The sequence below is a fragment of the Eublepharis macularius genome, chromosome 14 (assembly GCF_028583425.1).
Source record: "Eublepharis macularius isolate TG4126 chromosome 14, MPM_Emac_v1.0, whole genome shotgun sequence".
Taxonomy (NCBI): Eukaryota; Metazoa; Chordata; class Lepidosauria; order Squamata; family Eublepharidae; genus Eublepharis; species Eublepharis macularius.
Window position 1 is genome coordinate 49,968,328 of NC_072803.1, and position 23,104 is coordinate 49,991,431.

Genomic DNA, 23,104 nt, shown 5'->3' on the forward strand with positions numbered 1-23,104 from the left:
CTAACACCACTTGTGGCATTTTTCTGTTTATATGTGACCTGTATATCCTGACCTGGATAGCCCAGGCAAGCCTGATCTCAACAAATCTCAGAAACTGAGCTGGATTGACCTTGGTTAGTAATTAGATGCGAGACCTCCAATGATCACCATGCTTGCAGAGGCAGGCAATAGCAAACCACCTCTGTTAGTCTCTTGCCTTGAAAACCTCACCAAGGGTTGCCATAAGTAAGCTATGACTTGACAGGATTCTCCACCACTTATATATCATAACTTCTGTAATGGCACCTTGTGATAAAGCTCTAAAATGACCTGCATTATGCTGTCTTCCTGCTTTTCTTAATATTCCAGAATAGTTTTCACTGCCACCAAAGGCTTTTACTTTAGTTTTCTTCAAGTTTGTTTTGTATTATAAGGCTTAGTTACAGATGGTAGAATGACAGAACAGCCATGTGTGGGGGTGCCTGTGAGGTAAAAAAGGGATCCTATATTCCAGATGAAAGTAATGATCACAGAGTATTGATAAGCGTATTGGTTTCAGAATAGGTTAGTAAGCTTGGTAGTTTCGAAGTAGGTCCTGAAATGAATATTCATAGATCCAGTCTCTAACAGTGCAACCCTAAGAAGAGAGACTCTAATCTAAGCCCACTGACTGGAGTAACAATTCTTAGGATTGCAGTGCAAGACTAATTTTCCACACAGTTGCCATTTAGGCTACAAATAAAAACAGACTCAAAGACCCTCAGTTCTTCACTAAGAGAATAAACACTCCTCTCACGTATGCAGACTTCCACACAAACGGACTAAATCTGACAGACTCTCTGAACTAGCATCTCTGACAGATTCCGCTGACTGACTGAATACTTTCCCTCAGCGCTCTGACTAAAACCTGTAGTTCACTCCTCCCCTTTGAGTACAGCTACTGTCCCATAACAGCATGCTCCACTCACCCATCTAGTAGCCTCTTTCTTACATCAGAGGCCTGCATTTCAAACCACAGTAATAAATATCCATACACCCCACCCTGCATTAACCAGCAGAAACAAAACTCAAATTATTTATATGGCAAATCATTCCAATTATGATCTCATCTCCCACCCGAAAGGATAACTTTGACAGCAGTGAGATATTGGCCTAATTCTCATTAAGACTGTCAACCCCTATCCAAGTTGTATCATTTCAGACTGTAGGGGGATGGTGTTCAGGTATGTTCCTCCATGAATAAAAAGATTCATTTCACTCCATGTCAGGGAAAGACTAGACTTGAATGGCTTTCTCTGCCATGGTACTTTTTCTGTGCAGGATACTTGTTTTGCACTCAGTCAGGTGAGGCCTTCATTCCAGTCCGAAATGGCCCAGCTAGGACATGTTGGGGGTGGGGGTTCATTACTGAATTTTTTTTTATTTTAAAAAACCCTGCACATAGAAAACTAGCTTGCCATGGGAAGTTTTAGTCTAATCTACTCCCTGACGTACAAGGGCCCTTTTCACACAACCTTTGTAAACCATTTCAGCTGCTGGTTGCTGGAGTTTTTGTTCCATTTCAGACACAATGGGTTTGGTTGCCAGTTGCTAACAGATTTTTTTAACCTTTTCAGACATAGCTGCTGTGTTCCATTTGCAATGTGGGATTGAACCAATATTTTTTTTCCAATTCATTTTCCCTATTCTCAAGTTTTCAATGTGCTTCCCATTCGCTGTGGAGCACTGTTTGAAATGTCTGTAGTGTTTCCAACAGTGCTGCTCTAATATATATATTATATATTCCTGTCCAATTCCAGCATATTCATTTTTAATGTATATAGATTAGTGCTATAGCATTGTAACAATAGGTATAGCAAGTTCTCGGAATTCCTGGCTTTCATTTTTTTAAAAAAAGTCTTTAGCCCTTCCATTGCAGAGATATGCCTTTTTCCTTATATTTCCATAAGTGGGCTAGAGACTTTTTCTTGTTAAATGAAAACTGGGAATTTAGAGAACCCGCTACAACTATTACAACTCTATAGCGCTAAAGCAACATTTTTGTGCTGATTTTTTTAAAAATGCAAAACCATAGCAGCCCAGACAAGGGTGGTAGCCCCAGAAGCGCTCTTTGAAACAGCCACAGCAATACACATACGATTCATAAACAGATGTAAATACTGCTTGAAACTGCCGCCTCCATATCGCTTTACAAAAATTCAGGGCAGCAATGGATAACAACGGGATTAAAATGGAAATGTGAAAGGGACCTAGCATTCTGCATATACAAGGTTTCCTTTTTGTTTTAACGGAGGAACGCTGCCCCACCTTCAGTCTAAAACACTACAGCCCAGACATAGGTTGACATCTTGAGTCTAAGCCTTAGACTTGTCTACAACCACCTGAGTGTTATGTATCTGGGGCCTTGCCCATCCCAGAAACAGTAAATGTGCCACACAATTTACCCACAATGGATCATAAATCACCGGGTAGCACAAGAGCCCTGGATGCCTCATACCTTTGCACCCAGCCTCAGCCGGTCAATGGTGTTCTCGGCCTCCGCATACTTAGTCAGAAGCTTGTGGTAGTCTTCCTAAATAAAAAGGGAACATACATCAATTTCTTATTTATTTTGTGTTTCAGACAATTACGTTTTTAAATACAAAGCCAAACATACTCGCACGCAAACTAAATCTGTTTAAATCACAGTCTAAGGAAAACGTCAGTTAAAACTCAGATACTCTTTTAGTCAGGGCTGTGAATGTTGTTTCGTTTTTCACAACTACGGCATCCAAAGGCATCCTGAGAATCTCTGCCTCTTTTCTTGAGAGGGGCAAGTCTAGTCTTCCTGGTTCCTGGTGATCAGGGCTTTTTTTCAGGGGGAACGAGGGGGAATGGAGTTCCAGAACCTCTTGAAAATGGTCACATGGCTGGTGGCCCCGCCCCCTGATCTCCAGACAGAGGGGAGTTGAGATTGCCCTCCGCGCTGCTCAGCCGCCAGATGGTACGCAGGTGGCCTCCCAGCCCTCCTGCTCAGTTGCCCTGCGCCACCCCAGCTGCCTGCTGTGCCTGGCCCGCAGCTGCGTACAACCACCACCAGCAACAGCACGGGGCAACTGAGCAGAAGGTTCTGGGATGCTGTCCGCTCAGACTGCCCCGTGCTGCTGCCGCCAACACACGCTCCCGGCTGGGTGCAGCAGCTGTGGGCCAGGAGTGGCAGGTGGCCGGAGCAGTGCACGGGCAGCTTCCCAGGCCTTCTGCCCCCGGCATCCCCTCCAGTGCTTCAGCGCTCCAGGCGGCTGCTGGATCCGCCTCCATGGACGTGCCGGCCCTGGCACAGGGTGTAAACACCTTGCTTTTTTAGTTGCCATGACAGTTGCTCCAATTTTGAGGTGACAAACTTGGGTTCAAATGGCAGGGGCGGGGACTCAAATGATGGAATCCTGCTCCATAAGTACAGCCATTTCTGTACATAAAAAAATCTAGCATCTCCCCAAGGGAGCCCATGTGCCAAACATGGATGATCCACCAGCTGTGCTCAGCAGTGGCTAGAGCACTACTTTCTTGGGGGTGGTTCCTGTTCTCTGGAACAGGAGGTTCGAAAGGTGCTGCTATTGTCTCACAGCCCTTTTATCAAAAAGGCTGCTTGTGAAATTGCAGCATTTGGTTTTAGTTAGGCATTCTGCTTCCATGCTGTGATTTACTTTATATATGGGAATTCATTTATTTTAATTTTAATATTTCAGTTATATTGACTAACTTGAATGTCATCTTGAAAAATGGGAAAGGCAGGATATCATTGCTTAAGGTGTAATTGGACAAAGATCCCAGGGCTAGCCTTATTCCTGACATGGCAGCTTTCTACATGCAGGTATTTCTCTTTTTCTTTAAACAGAGGAGTGTTCAAATCCCACCTGCAGTCTGAAGTGGTACAGCCCAGAAATGAGGTTTCCCACCTCAGTGAGAACCAGCACAGTGTCAGACTTCAGAACTTCCAGAGTAAAATTACCTGAAGCTGCTGCACCAGCTCTGTGGCTTGTCTGGGGGATTTGAATTCTTCTGGAATCACAGCGTCAGTGGGAGTTGGGCATTTCTGAGGTGAGCCTTCCCCACTGCTCAACAACACCTCGCGGACTATCTCAGCAGGAGATTTGAAGATCACGGGCCTCCCTGAGTCCTTGGATCTCGCAGGGGGAGACTTCCCCCGGGGAGGGTGGTAAGCTTGTGGATCCTTAGGGAATCTAACTCGAGGCTCTACTTTAGAGAAATCAGGTAGTGGGTAGTTGAGCTGCCCTCGGCCATACTGTGAGGCGTTGTTTGCACCTGGGGTCACTTGACTCACTGGGCCACGCTCATGTGAACTCGGCTTTTTCTGGCTGGCTCTCCCCTGAGGACTCAGGGATCTTGACGGCCTGCTAAATTTGGAAGGAAGCCCATGAGGTACATCTGCTTTTAGTCTCCTCACTCTTTCTGATGGCCGGTTGCCAACTTGCCTCGTGGCACGGGGCATCTTCATTCTTCCAATGGCATCTAATAACCCCTCTTTAGGCTTAGCAGTGGATGAAGGATAGCGTTTGGTTGTTCGGGTCACGCTGGCAGTGTCCACCTTGACTACAATTCCCGTAGGCTCACCCACTTTGTCCGTATAGGAGGATTCTGGAAACGTCTCAGCATCAATTCCAGGAGAATTCTGAAGGTCTTCCACAGAGAGGCGACCCAAGAGGTTCCGAGTCCAATGTGTAGAATCTGCTGGTGAACTGAGTATGTGGCTCTCAGGGCTCCTCGCTGACGGGGAGGAGAATTCTGTTTCCTCAGGAAACTCTGAGCTGCCATCAAGGCTCTGGGATTCAAAGGCATCTATCCTTAATTGGATATGATCTGGAGGGACCCTGGAGGGAGATGGGCTAACATTGGAGCCATCTGAGAAGTCCTCCCCACTGTCTGAGGTAAAACTGTAAGATTTGCCATGCTTATATGAAGTCAGGGGATCCCTCAGAGCCTCAGGGCTGGCGCTGCACTCCGAACCGCACTGGCCCTCGTAAGAAAGTTCCGGGTAGGCCTCCCCATCGCTGCCTGCTTCCCAGGCCTTTCCTTGCTTCTCTAGTCCTCCAGAGCTGTCACCATCCTGCTTTTTTTCTGTCATGCTCAGCCGCTGATCGATCTGCAGCTGCCAATAGGAAACGGGGCTTAGATCCTCCTGGATCCCATCATGATCTTGGTAGTCACCATTATCTGGAAAAACAAGGCCTTTGTAAATAAATGGGCCCATTGAAGCCACCTGTGGGTCAGCAGCTCCCATCACAGTTCCCTTCCTCTCCTCGTCCCCTGCAACTTTGCCGCTCCCTTTCTTTCCTCAACCTGCCTCTCCCATTGGGGCTCGACCAGAAGGACAATCTCCCACCTCTCCGTTGGAAGGGCACCTGGATGAGTCAGCAAAGTGCAGCTCACTTCTTTCTCTGTTCCTTTCCCCCTTCTAGCACTCCCACCATCAGGAGGTGATCGTCCAAGAGAGTGGTGAGAGGACCGTCAGACCCAGCAAGAACCCAACCATTCCGACCCTTTCTGAGGACCATACAAATCCCATTTTTAATTACAGAGCTCAAAGCTGCTGGCAGGCATTCAACCGTTACACTTTTCTAAAATGCAGCCTTTGACAAACTCAGAGACGGTTCACTGAAGCCTACATGGATGAATCAGAAATGTGCAGATAGTTGTTAACACCCAAACAGGAATCCCCTTACACCATTGTTTAAATGGCTGCCTGCTTTGGGCCAAAGCGGGCATGCTTCAGAAGCATATTTCAAAAGGTAGATGTCTTAACTAGGAGCAAACAACAGGAACTCTTCGTAAAACAGAATCCCACTAGAGTTTGCAAGAAACCACTTGACTAGTGGGCTGTTGTCACATCCTACTTTGCTAACAGGCAAAGTTAGTCATCATTTGGTAAACACCCACCATCCCGCACTGTGCTGTTTAAGACAGTAAAGACATAGAGCCCTGCTGGTTCAGGCCAAAGGTTCATCTGGTATCCTTTTTTCAACAGTGGTCCACCTTTGGAAAGCATGTAGGAAAGGCATTAAAACAACCAGATCTCCAGCAGCTGGTATTCTGAGGCATACCGCTTGTGAATGTGGAAGTTCCATGCCATGGTTAATAAGCTATCCAGGGATGGCTCTCTCTCCTTTCAAAACCATTCAAGCCTGTGGCCATCAGCACACCTTAGAGCAGTTAATTCCATAAGTTAATTCTGCAGTGAGATGAAGTTTTTCCTTTTGACTGGCAATATATTCAAGATAACCCGTTGAGTTTAGAATTATGGGAGAGGGAGAAAAAAGTTTCTCTCTCTCTCTCTCTCTCTCCACACCTCCATTCTATCCATAATTCTTTACCAAATAAATTCAAATGTTGTACCCAGGCAACCAAGAACCTGCTATACAATTAAATAATACAAATTGAGCAGATTTGCATAAACCCAGGCTTATCATGCATAATTTACTCTTCCTTTCGAAAACACGTGAAGGGAAATGGCACTGAAGTCCTGCCTTCTACCACAGAAAATCCTACTCATCTTCCTCTCAGGATTATGATATATTTCAAGTATATCTTTGCTTTTTAAAAAAAATCCAGAGGCTGAGTTTCTCAGAAGGCTGGTTTCGGTGCCCATTATATCCGGCATACCTGTGGAACGGCTGTCCTTTTTAGGATGCCCTACTGCATTATTTTCTCTCCCCACTTGCCTTGCTCAGCTCCTTTTCATTTCTACAGGGAAACAGTTCTGGGGAACAGCAACTCTCATCTGCCGCATTATCAAGATTGTCAACCTCCAGATGGTGGCTGAATTACAACTGATCTCCAGGCCACAGAAATCAATTCCCCTGGAGAAAATGGCTGCTTTGGAGGGTGGGCTCTACGGCATTATATCCTGCTGAGGTCCTTCTTCTCCCCGTACCCTGCCTTTTGCAGGCCCTACCCCCCAAATCATAAGGAATTTCCCAACCCAGAGATGGCCACCCTATGTATTACTCACCAGGTGGGGGACTCCCATGGGCACTCTCTCTGCCATGTTTGAAGTCTCTAAGGTTGCCTAGGTCAAAGGTCTGTTCCCCTTCTGCTGAATGATCGTGGTAGGCCTTCAGCTCTTTCAGGAGTCCAACGTCCTCTAGGTTCTCCTGAGAGAAGGAGAGGTCCCATTGATCCATGCTACTTTCCAGTCCATCTTCTCCATTCTGAGACACGTGTCTCTCACACTCTTCTTCCTCCTCTTCTTCTTCTTCCTCCTCCTCCTGATCATGGTGGTGGTCCCCCTTCCACCCTAAGCCATCGCCCGGTGAGCTGGCCATGTCCTGTCGCCCCCAGGAAATAGACTGATGCAATGTGGCGTGGTGTAATTGGTTTCTGAAGCAGAACGGGGAGACTCACTTGCGTCGCTTCATTGCAAGGCCTCAGGAAAAAGCCGGTGGGTTCAATGGTTTGTGCTTTGAGAAAGTAGGTCACATCGTGGCCTTATTTAAACACTTCTGTATGTTCACCCTGAGGCTGAAAAGAGAAAGATAAATGATATGTAGTGACAGCCAATAAAGTTGCTTTGGGATACTCCAGGATGCAAACCCCTCTGTGCTTTGGTTCCATTGTTAAGTTCTAAAGCAGAGAGGTGCAGGAGCTGATGTGTTGCCAAGTAGGCCCCCTCCCCTGCTTTAAAGCCTGCCATGAACTGTGCTAAAGTTTCCTGCGTTGCTGTTTTACTGCTACCCCAAAGACTGCTTTGCACGTGTGTGTTCTGGTACACGTGTCAGTTTCCTGTCTGCTGTTTTATTACCCTGCTGCTACAATAGACTGTGTAGTTTACTGACTCCATGTTTGGGTAACTGCACAAAAGGACTCTCTTTCTGGGCAGCCCTGCCCTGACCTGTATCTGGACTTCCCAGTGTGTGTTTGGACTGTGTTACAAGTGTTCCCCGTGCCTGCTTTGCCATCTGCCACGGACCGTACCTGTCCCCTGCTTTGGACTGTGTTTTAAAGTGTTGTTCCCGCTGCCTCCATGGAAGCCTGCCTCATATGGGCCCAAGCCGCTGCTAGCAGCCGGGCGCCTGCCGGGGAAACCTCCAGCGAGCCTGGCTAGGCGCTCCCTGGTCAGTTCCCGCCTGGAGCCTCCCGCGAGCCGGTCGCCAAGCTTGCCCTTGCTACCGGGCAGCCTGCTATCCAGCCCCAGCTATGCCCAGCCGGCATCCATGTTCTCAGGCACCCAGAAGACCCAGAGGAAGAGACTGCTTTGAGAAGCCATTTCGGCGAAGCGGGCACACCACGTCCGCAGCGAGAGCCCCTCGCCCCGCTCTGCATATCTTAGGAGCCGCCCCGGAGAAGAACTAAGTGCCGACCATCCCAAGCACTTAGAGAATGCATCTCAAAGAAACCTCCGCATTCCAGAGCTGATGACATCAGGACAAGCCCTGTCCGCTGGAACATCCTTTCAGCCCACTTGGATTTCCCCCTCCCTCTTTTGTCCCCTCTTCCTGAGGTGTCACTTATCGCAATCTGATTACCAAAGTGGCCCATCCAAGCCATTCAGTAGCCCATTAGACCCTTTGTTTTAATCTGTGAGAACCACCAAGTACAGCACCAGCCCCAGGGTACGTTTTGGGGTATTTAAACTGGTCTCCCAGACCACTCGGTGCCTCGGCCATTCCCTATCCAGACCTCCTTGCTGTCCGTCTGTGGTCCCAGTGCTGGCATTGGGCCACCCTCGCTGCCGTGTCTCTGCTTCGCTCCAGGATTGTGAGTATTTCCCTTATCATCGTTGGGAACCCGCTAATGCGAACGTCTCTGTATTTCCTACGCTATATTTCTTAGACCTTGTATGTTCTTTGTATGATTGTGCAAGCTAGGCTTACGCTACACTCAATACACGTGTTTGGAACTTATTCGTTGTCTGCCTCTTTTTCACTAGAGTGTCTGGGATCGGGACCTCCGTATACATAGGTTATGATCCGCGCTTAATATTAAAGTTACAGACTGCTATAGCTAATTCCCCATTATAATAAAGAGCAGTTCTGGTAACAGTTTACTGGTGGAGAATGCGGGCATAACCCAGTTCGTGTGAATGCACGTGAGTCGACACGCGTGTCTTCAGCGAACTGACTTAGAGGAAAATTTTCCAGACCTCTGTGTAAAGAGCGCAATTTAGCTCAGGGAATTAAAAGTGTGAGTGTGTGTGGCTCTAGTGAGCATTTCTATCTTGTGGGTTGGCTTTTTCCCCCGTTTCCTCCTTCAGCCAGCTTTGGACTACTTGCCTTTTGTGGTGCACCGCGAGGCCCTCCAGCCGTTATAACCGGTGTACTGTGGGTGAGGACCTCTGAACTGGTGAAGTTCCTGGCCACCTTCCGGGCCGCCTAAACGCGTCTATGTGGGTGGGATCCCAGAAGTAGGCTCTATAGATATATATATACATCCTGAAGCAGCACATATAAAACTCTTTTCCGCCCTCCCCCGTCTCTCCTAAGTCCGTCCAAACCCCGTTCCTGCCAGCACTTAGGCTTCAATCCCCGCTCCGGAGGAAACGTGAAGGGATCGATAGTCCGTTCGTTTAGTTAGCTTTGGGAATCTGAAGCCAGGTTCCTGAAGCCCCGCGGCAGCCGGCCGCACCGTGCTTAAGAGTTTTAAGTTAGACTCTTGGGCGCCTTTCCGCTTGCGAGTTTTAAGTCAGACTCGTGGGCGCACCTCGCTTGGGAGTCAGTGGGACTCTTGGGCACACTTTTGCTTGGGAGTTGTTAGAACTCTTGAGCGCACCTCGCTTGGGAGTACAGTAAGCTTTACTCCTGGGCACTTTTGCTTGGGGACTTGCAGAGGCAGTCCTTGAGCGCGTTAGTCTTTTGGTCGAGGCTTGGAGACAGGTTAACCGTTTGTCTCTGAGCACGAGGCCTGGGGACTTTTTGGAGTTTAGTTCTTGGGCAGAGAGCTTGAGAGCATTTTGGCTTCTGAGCAGAGGCTTGGGAGCATTTGCAGCTTCTGAGCAGAGGCTTGGGAGCACTTCAGTTTCCGAGTAGAGGCTTGGGAGACCCCTGAGCTTTGGCTTCTAAGCAGAGGCTTGGAAGCACTGAGCGTTTTTGGTTCTTGGGCTTAGAGAGCTTGGGAGCACCTTCTGAGCCAGTAAACTTTTCCTGGTCCCGTGGCTTGTAGGCAAGCTTGAAACGGGAATAGGAATTTTCCTTCTCCCCCGGTGGAGAAGAACCGAGTGTAGAACCCTTAAAAATCCCCTTGTGAACCTAAAAGTAGAACCTTAAAACCCCCTGGTAAAAACCCTTGAGGACCTGAGGGAAGGATAAACCTCCCAAAAGGAACATAGAGAGGAAGAAGTTGTTAAAACCCTTGAGCAGCTTTAATCGCCCCACCCCTGGTGTCGCTGATCCACTCTTTAACCTCCCCCGAGATCAGCCTTAAACTAAAAAGTAAAATGTACCGGGCAGCCCCCACCGTGCCCCGCCTGGAGAAGTGGCTAGTTAAGAAGGGAGATTGCCCTTGGGAAGCCGGTTCCTTCAAGGGACCCGACCCGCTCCAGATAGTCAGAAGTGCCTTCCAGGATTTCTGTGAGAAGGAGAAACCTAGGTCCAGTAAGAAAGATAGATACGGAGCTTGGGCACTTTTCACCGCCCTACAGGACAGCGTGTCCCTAATTAATAAGCTACAGGCAGCTCAAGAAGAGCAGGAACAGGAGATAGAGCAGTTAAGGAAAGAAAAGAAGGAACATGAGGAGAGAGCAGCCGAGTGGCGTTCAGAACGCGTTAATTTCATGCTGGAGAAGCAGGGTCTAGCCGCTGCCCTCCAAGACGCCCAGCACAAGGCTGAAGTAGCCACCGCTCGTGCCGATATGGCTGAGCACGCAGTAATTGAAGGACAGGAGAAGATTGCAAAATTAACCCATGCCGCCCAGTTCATGGCAGAGCAGAAAGTTGCAAAGATAGCCGCAGCAGACCACTCCGCTTGTAAGAGGGAGCTAGAGGCCCTAAAACAGCACCTGGGGATGCAGCAGGCCGTAATTTCCGCCGTGCATCCCGCAGCCCTCTTGGCCCTCCCAGAAGATAGTAAGGATAGCTGGGCATCTCAGTCGCCCCAGCCCGAGGAAGCCCCACAGCCCCTCCATCCGATAGCTACCAAAGAAATAGTATCCATGGACGAGGACGGCAGGAAGACAGACCGAATAGTTAAGGAAACCCGCAACTGGAGACCCGATGAGCTCCAAGCCATAGCTGACCGCATGGGACCCTTGAACCGAGACTCAGCTATACAATGGTTTGCTCACGTGACCATGTCCCAGCCCTCCGCCAGTGGCTCCGATGTAGCTCAGCTGGCCCGCCATTGTGCCAGCCCCGAAATAGTCACCTCTCTTAATGCCTACATTTCTAACCGGAGACTAGCCACTCGCAGTCAGTATGGTGCCATGAAGGAATTGTGCGCATTCCTGTGGCCCACCAAGAGTTTAAAAGCCCTGTATATTGCAGAGTCTCAAAAACCCGGAGAGGATCCAGAGGCATATTTAGCCAGGAAACAGCTCCTAGCCGAACTAGCAGACGAGGTAGATTTAGATTTGAGCGACATGCCGGACTTTGACGACCTAGAGTTTAGGAGGGCAGTTATAGATGGACTCAACAGCACCACTCGCCTGGCCCTAGCAGGAGTCGAGCCCGGGAGCATTACATGGGGAGAGCTGGAATCCCGCATCAGGAGCATTGCTGGCCTGTTGCGAGAGACCGGCGCCATCCGCCATGTAAAGTCCCCGGCCTCTCGTAGAAAGGAGAGCGAGCCGATAAGTGCAGTTACCTATGCCAATCATGGCCCCCACTCTCAATACCGACCGCAGGGACGCAGCCCGTACCCGGAGGCAAGGGGAGGAATCCTGAGGGGAAGGAGCAGCAGCTTTAACCGGGGAAGAGGACCAAGGGACTACCGCCCGGGAGTTTCCTTTGCGCCCACCCCGAGTTACGGTTCCTCCTCCCAGCAGGGACCCCACGAACCCCGATTACAGGATGCGCCCCTAGCCCCTTCTCACTCGCGAGCATCACACCCGTACAATCATCAGGTCTACCCGCCTCCAGATCAGTCTAACGCTTGGGGAGCATCGCAGGGCGACCACGAGGGCTACCGGGACCGCGGCAGCACGCCCCAGTCCAGGGACCCCCTCCGTTGGGAACTATGGATGCGCCTCAAAAACATTGGAGCGAACATGGAGCTATTCGATGGAAAGCCCACGTCCGTCCTAATGAAGGCGATCATGGAGTGGGAAGACCAGCAACAGCCCCCATTACCTCCGTCAGCGCCCCCTTTACCGCCTGACCCTCCCTTCTCGAGTCCCCCGATAGCTGCAGTCCGGGAACGCCCGAGCCCCAACAACCCCTTTAGAGGAAGCGCCGCTCCCACCGACCAGTGTGCAGGATCAGAATAGGGTTGCCCCGAGTCCCAGTCTCCTTCCGTGGGCATAGTTGCCAAACTAAAGCCGGACACATGGGGGAGACCGACAGTGAAGGCAGGGATCGGGACTCCCGGGGAAAAGAAGAAGCCTGCCACTCTCCTTATAGATACCGGAGCTTCACTTAATATACTCCGGCCCACTTTAGTTACGAAGGGCACCCAGACCCCCACAACTATGCAACTCGCTGGTTTTGGAGGCGGCATGCAGGAATCCCCGGTCTGGCAGGATATCCCCCTCTCCGTTGGGAACCTGGCCACCCGGATTTCGGCATGCGCAAACCGGGGAGAAGATGATGGACTTTTGGGCATGCCATTTCTCCGTGCCGAGGGACTGACCATTGACTTAGCGAACGGGCTCCTGTGGCACATCCCGGGAGGCCCAGACTTTGTTAATGCAGTCCATCGATGCGCAGCCCTTAAGGCCCCCCTTCCTCTCGCCCCCATCACAGGAGACCCCTGGGTTCAGGACTTTCCCGAAGTGTGGGTGACAGACAAAGCCGAGTGTGGGATAGTGAAGGGCGCCTGCGTCCTGATAGAAGGAAAGGACCCCCCTCCCCAACGACAGTACAAGTACCCAGCGGAAGCTGAGGCAGGGATAGCCAAGACCATAGAAGGACTCCTTGAGTGGGACGTCATACTCCCGATGCAGTCCATCTGCAACGCCCCATTGTGGCCAGTTCTAAAGGCAGATGGAGTGACCTGGAGAATGACGGTCGACTTCCGTGCCCTGAATGCCACCACCCCTCCAGTTGCCCCGGTTGTGGCCAAGTATAATGAGATCCTAACGGCCATTGCCGCTGGGTCCCGGTTCTACTCGGTCATAGACCTGGCCAACGCTTTCCACTCCATCCGGTTGCATGAGTCTTGCTGGTACAAGTTCGCGTTCACTTTCCGCGGCCAGCAATACGCATTCAAGCGGACACCCCAGGGATTCCACTCCAGCCCCAGTATTTGCCATGCCCATGTAGTTCAGATGTGGGAACGCCTCCAACCCTCCTCGAGGCCCCACGTACTGAGCTACGTGGATGACATTTTAGTCCACGCCCCCACGGAAGAATTGGCCCGCCAAATCACCAGGGAAGTCCTGGAACTCCTCCGCGAGACTGGGTTCAAGGCTAGCAGGGAAAAGGCCCAATTGGTTCAGACCAGCGTCAAGTACCTGGGTCTGACCCTGGGACCCGAGGGTCGCACCCCGGACGCCCAGAGAATGGAGGTCATTTCCAAGCTGCCTGCACCCACCGATGTCCCCTCCCTCAGAGCCCTTCTAGGAACTTTTAACTTTTCCCGAGACTTCATCGAGTCCTTTGCAGACAAAGCTCGCCCCCTTTACGCCCTCCTCAAGAAGAACACTCCCTGGGAGTGGGGACCGGAGCAACAGACAGCCTTAGCCGAGCTGAAGCGCAGTCTGGCCGCAGCCCCGGCCCTAGCCCATCCAGATGTTACCCAGCCGTTCTTTATTCAGTTAGCGGTGTCAGACAAGAGCATAGGAGCCACGCTCACCCAGCAGCAAGCGGGAACCGCTAGAATAGTAGCTTATGCCTCGCGCAATCTAACTGCAGTAGAGACCAAGTTTAGCCCATGCGAAAAGACTTGCCTTGCTCTAGTTTGGAGTCTGACCCATTGGGAATTTATCATAGGAGGTTCGCGCACAATAGTTCAAACGACTCACACGCCCCTTAAATATATTCTGTCGGGAAAGATACAAGATGGACAAGTCTCAAACGCCCGCATAGCACAGTGGACCCTGGCCCTGGTCAACCGCGGAGTAGAATTCAAAAAGGAAACCACTGAGCCACCAGCCCCCTATGGCCTGTTAGTAACCGGGACCGAGCACGAGTGCCCCCTGGACCCGCCACCGCAGGTTGTTTGGCCAGTCACTTGGGGAGTCCCGCTAGAGGAAGCCCGACTGAACGGCTTCACATGCTGGTTCTGCGACGGCTCCTCCTTTCACGTTGGAGGCTCCCCTCGGACAGGCTACGGCGCCGTGCGAGTGAGCGACGCCCATACCCTCAAGGGTCCAGCCCGCCCCCATTCCAGCCAAGCGGCTGAGGTGCAAGCGCTTCTGGCAGTGCTTGAGTTTGAGCCCCCAGAAAGCCCACTTGCCATTTACACAGACTCGGATTGGACGGCCAAAGCCGCCACGGTCTGGCTCCCGGTATGGCAGAATCAGGGGTGGAGAGCAAGCGATGGGAAACCCGTAGCCCACCTACAGCTATGGCAGCAAGTAGCAGCACTCCTTCAGTCCCGCTCAGGACCAACGCAGGTTACCCATGTCAAGGGACACCAGAAGACAAACTCAGAGACCGCTTATTGGAATGACCAGGCGGACCTCGCGGCCAAGGCAGCCGCCACTGAAAATGCTTCCCTACCGGAACCAGCCACTGATTGTCCCCTGTACCCTGTCACCACTCGCGCACAAGCCCGCAGCCAAGCTCAGGGAACTGCAGGGACACTAGACCTAGCACAACTGCAGCTATCTGACCCAGAAATAGCCGACCTCCTAGCCGCAGGAAGAGATCAAACAGGGAGACTCATGATCCGGGAAGAAGAAGGCATAGTTTGGGCAGTAGATACAGCCGGTGAACGCCACTGGGTAGTGCCATTGGAAGTTAGGGCCGACTTAATTCAGTTTGTCCATGAGCAGGGACACCGAGGCAAGGACCTGACTCTGGAGAGGGTAAAAGAGGTTGGATGGTGGCCTGGCATGCGCGCCGAAGTAGCGCAATGGGTAGACAACTGTCTGTCCTGCGCTATGGTCAATGCAGACCCCACCGGACCTAGGGCTCCCCTCCAGCATCAGAGAATTGACGGACCCTGGGCTCGCATACAAATTGACTTTATCGGCCCCCTTCCCCCCACTCCTCGCGGCAATCGCTACTGTCTCACCGTCATAGACCCCTTCAGCAAATGGGTCGAAGCGTTTCCATGCAAGCGCAACAATGCAGCCACCACAGCTAAGCTACTGTTCAACAATGTTTTTTCGAGATGGGGCATTGTGAGAGTCATGGACTCTGATTTAGGCTCACACTTCATCGGAGAAGTCACACAGGAGCTTTGCAAGGCGCTAGGCATCCAGCAACGCTTCCACATAGCTGGCCACCCTCAAGCTTCAGGCGCCATAGAAAGAACCAACCGGACCCTCAAGGAGGCTCTCCGCAAAATGGTTCGCTCCTCCGGGAGAGACTGGGATGAAAAACTCCCCATAATCCTAATGGCCATCAGAGGCACCACCGCAGTCCACGGGCTCACACCCCATATGGTAATGACAGGGCGAAGAATGCAGCTTCCGGAAGCCTTCTGGCTAGATACGCAGCTCCCTTCCGATATGCAGCCCGTAGTGATTAATGACGCTTGGGTCCAGGATCTGCTCTCATCCATACACGCTGTCCACATGCAAGTGGCCCAGAAGTTGGGCACCGCTCAGAAAGATATGGACCGCAAATTAGGATGGGTCAGGAACCCCAGGCAGTGGGAGGAAGGACAGCTCGTTCTGTACAGGAAGTTCTCGCAAAAGGCGCATTCACTAGCAGCCAAATGGCAAGGCCCAGTCCCCATCACGAAGAGAGTCTCTCCAGCCGTCTACCAGGTAGCTATCCAGAGAAAGACAGGAGGCACTTGGCTAAAATACTTTCACGCCTCCCAATTAAAAGAATGGAAAGGGAAGCCGCTGCAAACCGCCCCTCCTGTGTATGACCCTGGGGGAGCCGCCACCAGCCCAGCCCCCCTCTGCCCAGTGATTCGCCAGATATCCCTTCACCCTGGGCCAGAGATACCCTGTGTCCCCTTAGGCCAGACCTTTGTAGCCTTGGTATAAAAGGAGCAGTAAAATATGTAGATATAGGTGTGAATGTCAAAAGTTTTTCCAGTTCTATTCTTTAACTTCGTTAGGCGGGCCCCACAGTTGGGACCCTTGGGGAAGACACGGCAACCAAAGCCAAATAGGACCACCACCGAAAGTGATTCTTAATTGGATTGTAAGCCGCATGTTCGGAAAAAAATTGCACAGGCAAAAGAGATTTGCTGTGTGTGAAAGTGTTTGGAGAGGCTTTAGCCCAGAGGTGAATTCATTCTTTCGAACATAGTGGAACCACCAAAAAAGGTGATCCCTGTATTCGAAAATATATCACCCGCCGTGCTGGTGAAGATCCCGCATCTACGTAGATTCGGGGTCTCACCTGCCAGACCCACGCTTTCGCATGATGGTCGGCTTTGGCTTTGAGGGCCGTGCCTCCCCTGGAAAAGGACCCCCAGATAACCCAACATCCCTCTTTTACTAATGTTCATATTCGTCACGGTGAGTTGCTATACGGCGCCACCATCCAGTACGCTTTAGTGCAAAAGTAAAAGACCCACCAGTATTTTGTAAATATATCACCCCTGGAATATGTTATTGAGGTGCGTTCGCCACGCACGAGGGGCAGCGTACCTCATTTACATAGCCAGGATCCCCTGCGCCAAGATGACCCCCGAACAACCCAGACCCAGTGGCGCCGGCAGATCTCGGCCGCCTCCGCCGCTTTTCGATAAACGCCGCCGAGCGCCCTCGACTCCACTTCGGCCCTTTCCGCCAGCAGCCGCCCGCCCCACGTAATCTTTTCCCTTGCCCGTACCGTACAAGGGAAAAGAAGGGGGGGAGACATATTGAAGTTATAATGAAGCCCTGCCAGGCCTTCCAAGTGAGGGCAACCTGAAAATAACCCACGCCCGTGTGCTTTTGCTTTGTGTGTTTCTTTCTTTTAACATGAAATTGGGGCCTCCCGAGGGAGTCCCTCCAAAAATTGATCCTAGGAAAAAAATATGGTCCGCTGAAATACATACATGAGGTCCTGCAAAAAAAAGCAGAGGGAAAAAGGCAAAGCAAAAGCAAACCATCATAAAACATACCTTCAACCCTAACCTCATCTACTTAAAAATTATTTTAGAAAAATAGAACGAGGGCCCCCGTCAGCAGCAACCCTTATAGTTAATGGAAACCGCTCTCTAGGTTTTTCCTTTTTAGAACGGCAAGGCCAGGCCGAGCCGGACCGATAGCTCTCAGCCCGCAAAATAAAAGTAGCCCGCCACCAAGCAAGGGACACCTGAAGGCCACATAGTCTAGGCACCCAGGGACCCCTGGGGCGAGTTTGCATAATCCCGCCTAACGCACAAACGACCCTTGCCCGACGTAAAGACGTCCCCCCTGAAATATACATGCTTTAGGAAGAAGCCTCCGCACTGGAGTTCCCCAGAGCAACAAGCTGGAAGGCCCGCTTAGTGCTCCGGGACTTCTCGTTCGAGCCCCGCATAAGTAGACCGTGCTGGCAGAAAAACGCCCTCCCTTTTCTTTCTCCCTACTTCACTTCATTTATTTTATTTTGCTGCAACAAACTCAGGGAACCTGTACTTATATCCGCAGGTCTCCCCAGGATATTTTCACAACAAAAGGAAAAAGAAGGCCAGGAGATGAGGCACCTGGCTACCCTGTGTTTGCTGGCAGGCACCCTAACAGAGGGACGCCCGTCCAAATTAATGCCCTACCCCCACTGGAGATGTATCAATACCCTAGCAAGGAATGAAATGATGGTCTGCAAAGTTGTGCAGCAGATTAATATGACCACCCCCACGGACCGCACTAACTTCCGCAGTTGTGAAGAGCAGTGGATCCGACCCCCAGAGCTTGTTATTTTATGTGTGGGAGTCAAAACTCTGTCCCAAGAATTAGTATGTTACTCACCTACTGACACAGTGTCACCACTTGCTCCGATTCCTTGTATGTTCCTTCCCCGCATCAGGCCAGCCCCCACCGCAGTCCCGGTGGTAGACAAATATACCACCCCTGCCAATGTCGAAACCTCGCCATTTGTCACTGAGGCTTTCGGACCATACTGTGAAGTTATTTTAGTGTCGGCCGCAGTATGGAAGGCAGGAGACCCCTTTAGAATGACCATCCTACTAGGCACTACTACCACTGAGTCTGCATCAGTCACTATCACGCCCCCTTCAGGTGCAGTTCTCTCCTTTGCTATAGAACGCTGGGAGAACCTGACCTGGATTGTAAAAGAGGAAGATCTAGTCAAACATGGCCCACCCGATTGGATACTGGTTCAACAGACGCCCGAATGCCAAACCAAGCCCCTAGTAGAGAAATTTCACCGGCTTGGGCTGCTCTTTGTAAACTTGACTCACGAACCAGGCAATTATTCCCTGCTGATCCGGACCCAGGAGACCCACACCATCCAAATTGACCCTTTGATTGCTAGCAATGAACAATTAAGCCAAGGCGGCACGCATATAGTGGGCTCCCATGTTTTGAAAACTGACATTCGAGAGAGAGTTCTAATCCGCTCGCAAATGTCTTTAAAAGAGATCCGCATAGACTTAGCTGAGCTAAATATAACCCAGAGGCTGCCGCAGTGCGCTCCCTATCTGGAGGCCGGTAGCAAGGGTTGGAATGCATGGCTACAACTGTGGATCGATCCCTCCCCCTCTCTCTCGCGTGCCAGACGAAGCATTGCCGACTGGACTGCTCCTGCAGCCGGAGGCTTAGCAATCATGGATTCGGTCAACATTGAGACTCTCGCCAATAAGTTTGCCCAGGTCACGACTAGCATCTCCGACTTAGGTAAACCGGTGGTGCAGTCCCTAAATTCCATTTCAAATGGGCAACACGAGATCAGCTCCATTTTAGTTAACTGGGAGAGTCAAATTGAAAGAGATTTTTCTCTGCTGCTCAAAGGAACACAGTCTTTTGAACGCAACGTGTCAATAGCCATGGCATGCATGCAAGCCCAACAATTAAATCAGGCTGTGGCCATGGGGCTAATTCGGCAAGCCACGGACGGGCACTTGCCCCTGGAAATTAAAAGATTGATTATGCCCAAATTGTCACCCATTGAACTGGAGCTTGAATCCTGGTGGTCTCTTGTAAATTCCTCATTCTCACCGACCACCCAGGAGCTTAAATTATTTTTATTAACGGCCAGTGCGCACGAGTCATTCCATGTGTATCCAGTTGTGCCTCTGGGACTCCAAGTCAGCGACACCGAAGTCCTCTACGCCCGCCACCCCGACCATTGGGCCCGCTTCACCCCGACTGGATGGCAGCTCGTCAGCCTCCAAGGGTGCCAGCATCGAGACCAGACCGGCTTCATTTGCCAGGACCAAGCCTTTGCACCTCATCACCCCTGTGTAGCCCCGCAAGTCGACGCCCTCAACGAATGCCCTTTCGAGGTCGTCCAGGAGAACAGCTCCGCCGTGGTCTACATTGGGAAAGGATGTGCCTGCGTGCGAACGGCCTGCGACTTTGTGGTCCTGAATTCGTTCCAGCTCAAGCCCGTGATCCCGGGAGTCAACCGCTGCTTCTGTAACCTGTCTTCGGTAGCAGCCTGCGACTTCACCTACACGGTACCGGTCTGGACCCAAGAAGAGATCCTGGTGGCACCCTCCATCTATCGACATGTGAAGCCCATCTCCCTCGGCATCGGTCTGGAGCTAATCCACGAGCTCCTGACCCACCCCCAGCTCCACCGCACCCTCCAGAGCATCCAGAGGGACGGGGATACCACTGCTTTGGTTGTGTCCCACAACGGCAAGGAAATTTTGGACCTTGCCCAGCGGATTAAGACCACCGGCGAGCATTCGTGGTGGGAGACCCTCTTTGGCTGGAGCCCCACTGCCACTGGAATTTACAATTTGGCTTTGCACCCGATCGTCGTTATTTTGGCCTTTCAAGTTTTGTTATGTGCCTCACTGCTGTATTTGGGCTGTTGGAGCCGCCGACGGCTCCAGCAACTCCAGCTGTCTTACCGTTTGGATCATTACAACCCCGACCTCCTCCTGCTCTAATGGTTATTCTTGGCGCCCTCCTTTAACCCTTGTTTGTTTTATTGCTTGTGCTGGTATGAACTATGCTTGTATTTTATCATGTGTACGGATCCTGAACCAGCCCCATGGACGCTCTGCTGCCGGACACCGCTCCGAGGCCCTCTTACGGACTAGGGGGGGACCTGTTACTCTGCCTCCCAGCCCACGGCCCGTCTCCAAACGACCGCCAGCAGCGCCACCTCCATGAGGACTAGAACTGTGTGCCTGAAGCCCTTCTCGCCGCTCACCGACCCTGCTCTGCGGATTGTCGCAGACAGCAAGGGGGGGGTGGAAGTGTGTTTTGGAACACATGGACTAAGTTTGCTTGTTCCTGTATATATGCAACCCAGTCCAGCAGCTGCACTGCGGACTGAGCCGTCTGTGATCTTTGCTGCTCCATTGTTTTAAGTTTCTTATGAACTTCTTGCCATTGCTTTTATGAATTTCACTCCCATGAATTTAGCCCCGAACTAGTCCCTCTCTCTATCTACTGCAAGTGCGCCCATGAACTTTATCCCTATGAATTGGATTTTAACCTTAGGAATTGCCTTTTTAACCTGACTCCCTCCGCCGAGGTAATTCTAGCCTATTTATCATTTTATGAATTGGGTTTTTATCCGGGACTTCTCCTGAGCAGTCTCTTTTAAGGGTTATTTTATTCTTGATTTTAGACTCTATGAATTTGGTTTTAATCTGGCCGCATGAGTTAGCCTTTTAATTGCGAAGCTTATTTTTCTGCCCCTATGAGCCCTTCCGCCGCTTACCCCTCATGAATTGTTTCCACGCACTTGCTTTTATTCTTGCTGCTTTTGACTTCATGAACTATTGCTTTTAATCACATATATGTATTTATGATTTTAGCCATGTATGAATTACTCTACCCTTGATGAATTATGCCATGCTTGCACATTTCACTTTACCTTGTATGAATTGCTTTTAATCCTACATTCATGAATTGAACCATGAATTGTCCTTGCTTTTAAATCTTATGCTTATGAATTAATCCATGTATATGAATTGCTCCTGGTTTTTAATGCTTTTAACCCACCATGAATTCCGTATGAATTACCTCCCGCCATGAATTGATCAATGTACCCAAATATGAATTGTTGTTGTTTATGTGCATGAATTGATCATTGCTGCCTATTACTATGAATTACTATTGCTATGAATTATTACCATTTATTCTGACGGTTGCACTTAGCACACCCCCTGGTGTGAACCCAGAGACCTGCAGCCCATTGGCTGATCTAAATTGCACTTATTCGGTTAGGTGGTTCTCCAAACTAAATTTTTGAGTGACGCCTCCTCCCCCTCCCCTTCCCACTCCTTCTTCGCTCGAAGCTCGACCGCCGGACATTGCCGACCACCTCGCCTTTGAAGCCAAGTTCGGAGACCCGCGCGCCTGACGTCCCGGGGTCTCCGAGGGGGGGAATTGTTGCCAAGTAGGCCCCCTCCCCTGCTTTAAAGCCTGCCATGAACTGTGCTAAAGTTTCCTGCGTTGCTGTTTTACTGCTACCCCAAAGACTGCTTTGCACGTGTGTGTTCTGGTACACGTGTCAGTTTCCTGTCTGCTGTTTTATTACCCTGCTGCTACAATAGACTGTGTAGTTTACTGACTCCATGTTTGGGTAACTGCACAAAAGGACTCTCTTTCTGGGCAGCCCTGCCCTGCCCTGTATCTGGACTTCCCAGTGTGTGTTTGGACTGTGTTACAAGTGTTCCCCGTGCCTGCTTTGCCATCTGCCACGGACCGTACCTGTCCCCTGCTTTGGACTGTGTTTTAAAGTGTTGTTCCCGCTGCCTCCATGGAAGCCTGCCTCATATGGGCCCAAGCCGCTGCTAGCAGCCGGGCGCCTGCCGGGGAAACCTCCAGCGAGCCTGGCTAGGCGCTCCCTGGTCAGTTCCCGCCTGGAGCCTCCCGCGAGCCGGTCGCCAAGCTTGCCCTTGCTACCGGGCAGCCTGCTATCCAGCCCCAGCTATGCCCAGCCGGCATCCATGTTCTCAGGCACCCAGAAGACCCAGAGGAAGAGACTGCTTTGAGAAGCCATTTCGGCGAAGCGGGCACACCACGTCCGCAGCGAGAGCCCCTCGCCCCGCTCTGCATATCTTAGGAGCCGCCCCGGAGAAGAACTAAGTGCCGACCATCCCAAGCACTTAGAGAATGCATCTCAAAGAAACCTCCGCATTCCAGAGCTGATGACATCAGGACAAGCCCTGTCCGCTGGAACATCCTTTCAGCCCACTTGGATTTCCCCCTCCCTCTTTTGTCCCCTCTTCCTGAGGTGTCACTTATCGCAATCTGATTACCAAAGTGGCCCATCCAAGCCATTCAGTAGCCCATTAGACCCTTTGTTTTAATCTGTGAGAACCACCAAGTACAGCACCAGCCCCAGGGTACGTTTTGGGGTATTTAAACTGGTCTCCCAGACCACTCGGTGCCTCGGCCATTCCCTATCCAGACCTCCTTGCTGTCCGTCTGTGGTCCCAGTGCTGGCATTGGGCCACCCTCGCTGCCGTGTCTCTGCTTCGCTCCAGGATTGTGAGTATTTCCCTTATCATCGTTGGGAACCCGCTAATGCGAACGTCTCTGTATTTCCTACGCTATATTTCTTAGACCTTGTATGTTCTTTGTATGATTGTGCAAGCTAGGCTTACGCTACACTCAATACACGTGTTTGGAACTTATTCGTTGTCTGCCTCTTTTTCACTAGAGTGTCTGGGATCGGGACCTCCGTATACATAGGTTATGATCCGCGCTTAATATTAAAGTTACAGACTGCTATAGCTAATTCCCCATTATAATAAAGAGCAGTTCTGGTAACAGATGGTGAACAAGCCTGGC

At 51.0% G+C, this 23,104-nt stretch overlaps 1 protein-coding gene across 1 annotated transcript in view; it reads right to left on the bottom strand.

Moving 5' to 3' along the window:
* Positions 1 to 7,405, bottom strand: part of AKNA (AT-hook transcription factor) — a 47,444-nt gene extending 40,039 nt beyond the window's left edge. The window contains exons 1-3 of the mRNA XM_054997227.1: positions 6,986 to 7,405; positions 3,968 to 5,190; positions 2,477 to 2,551 (exon numbers count right to left, since the gene is read on the bottom strand). Coding sequence (XP_054853202.1) covers positions 2,477 to 2,551; positions 3,968 to 5,190; positions 6,986 to 7,298 — 1,611 coding nt within the window. The 5' untranslated portion in view covers positions 7,299 to 7,405. The remainder of the gene's footprint in view (positions 1 to 2,476; positions 2,552 to 3,967; positions 5,191 to 6,985) is intronic.
* Between the last annotated feature and the right edge of the window lie 15,699 nt (positions 7,406 to 23,104).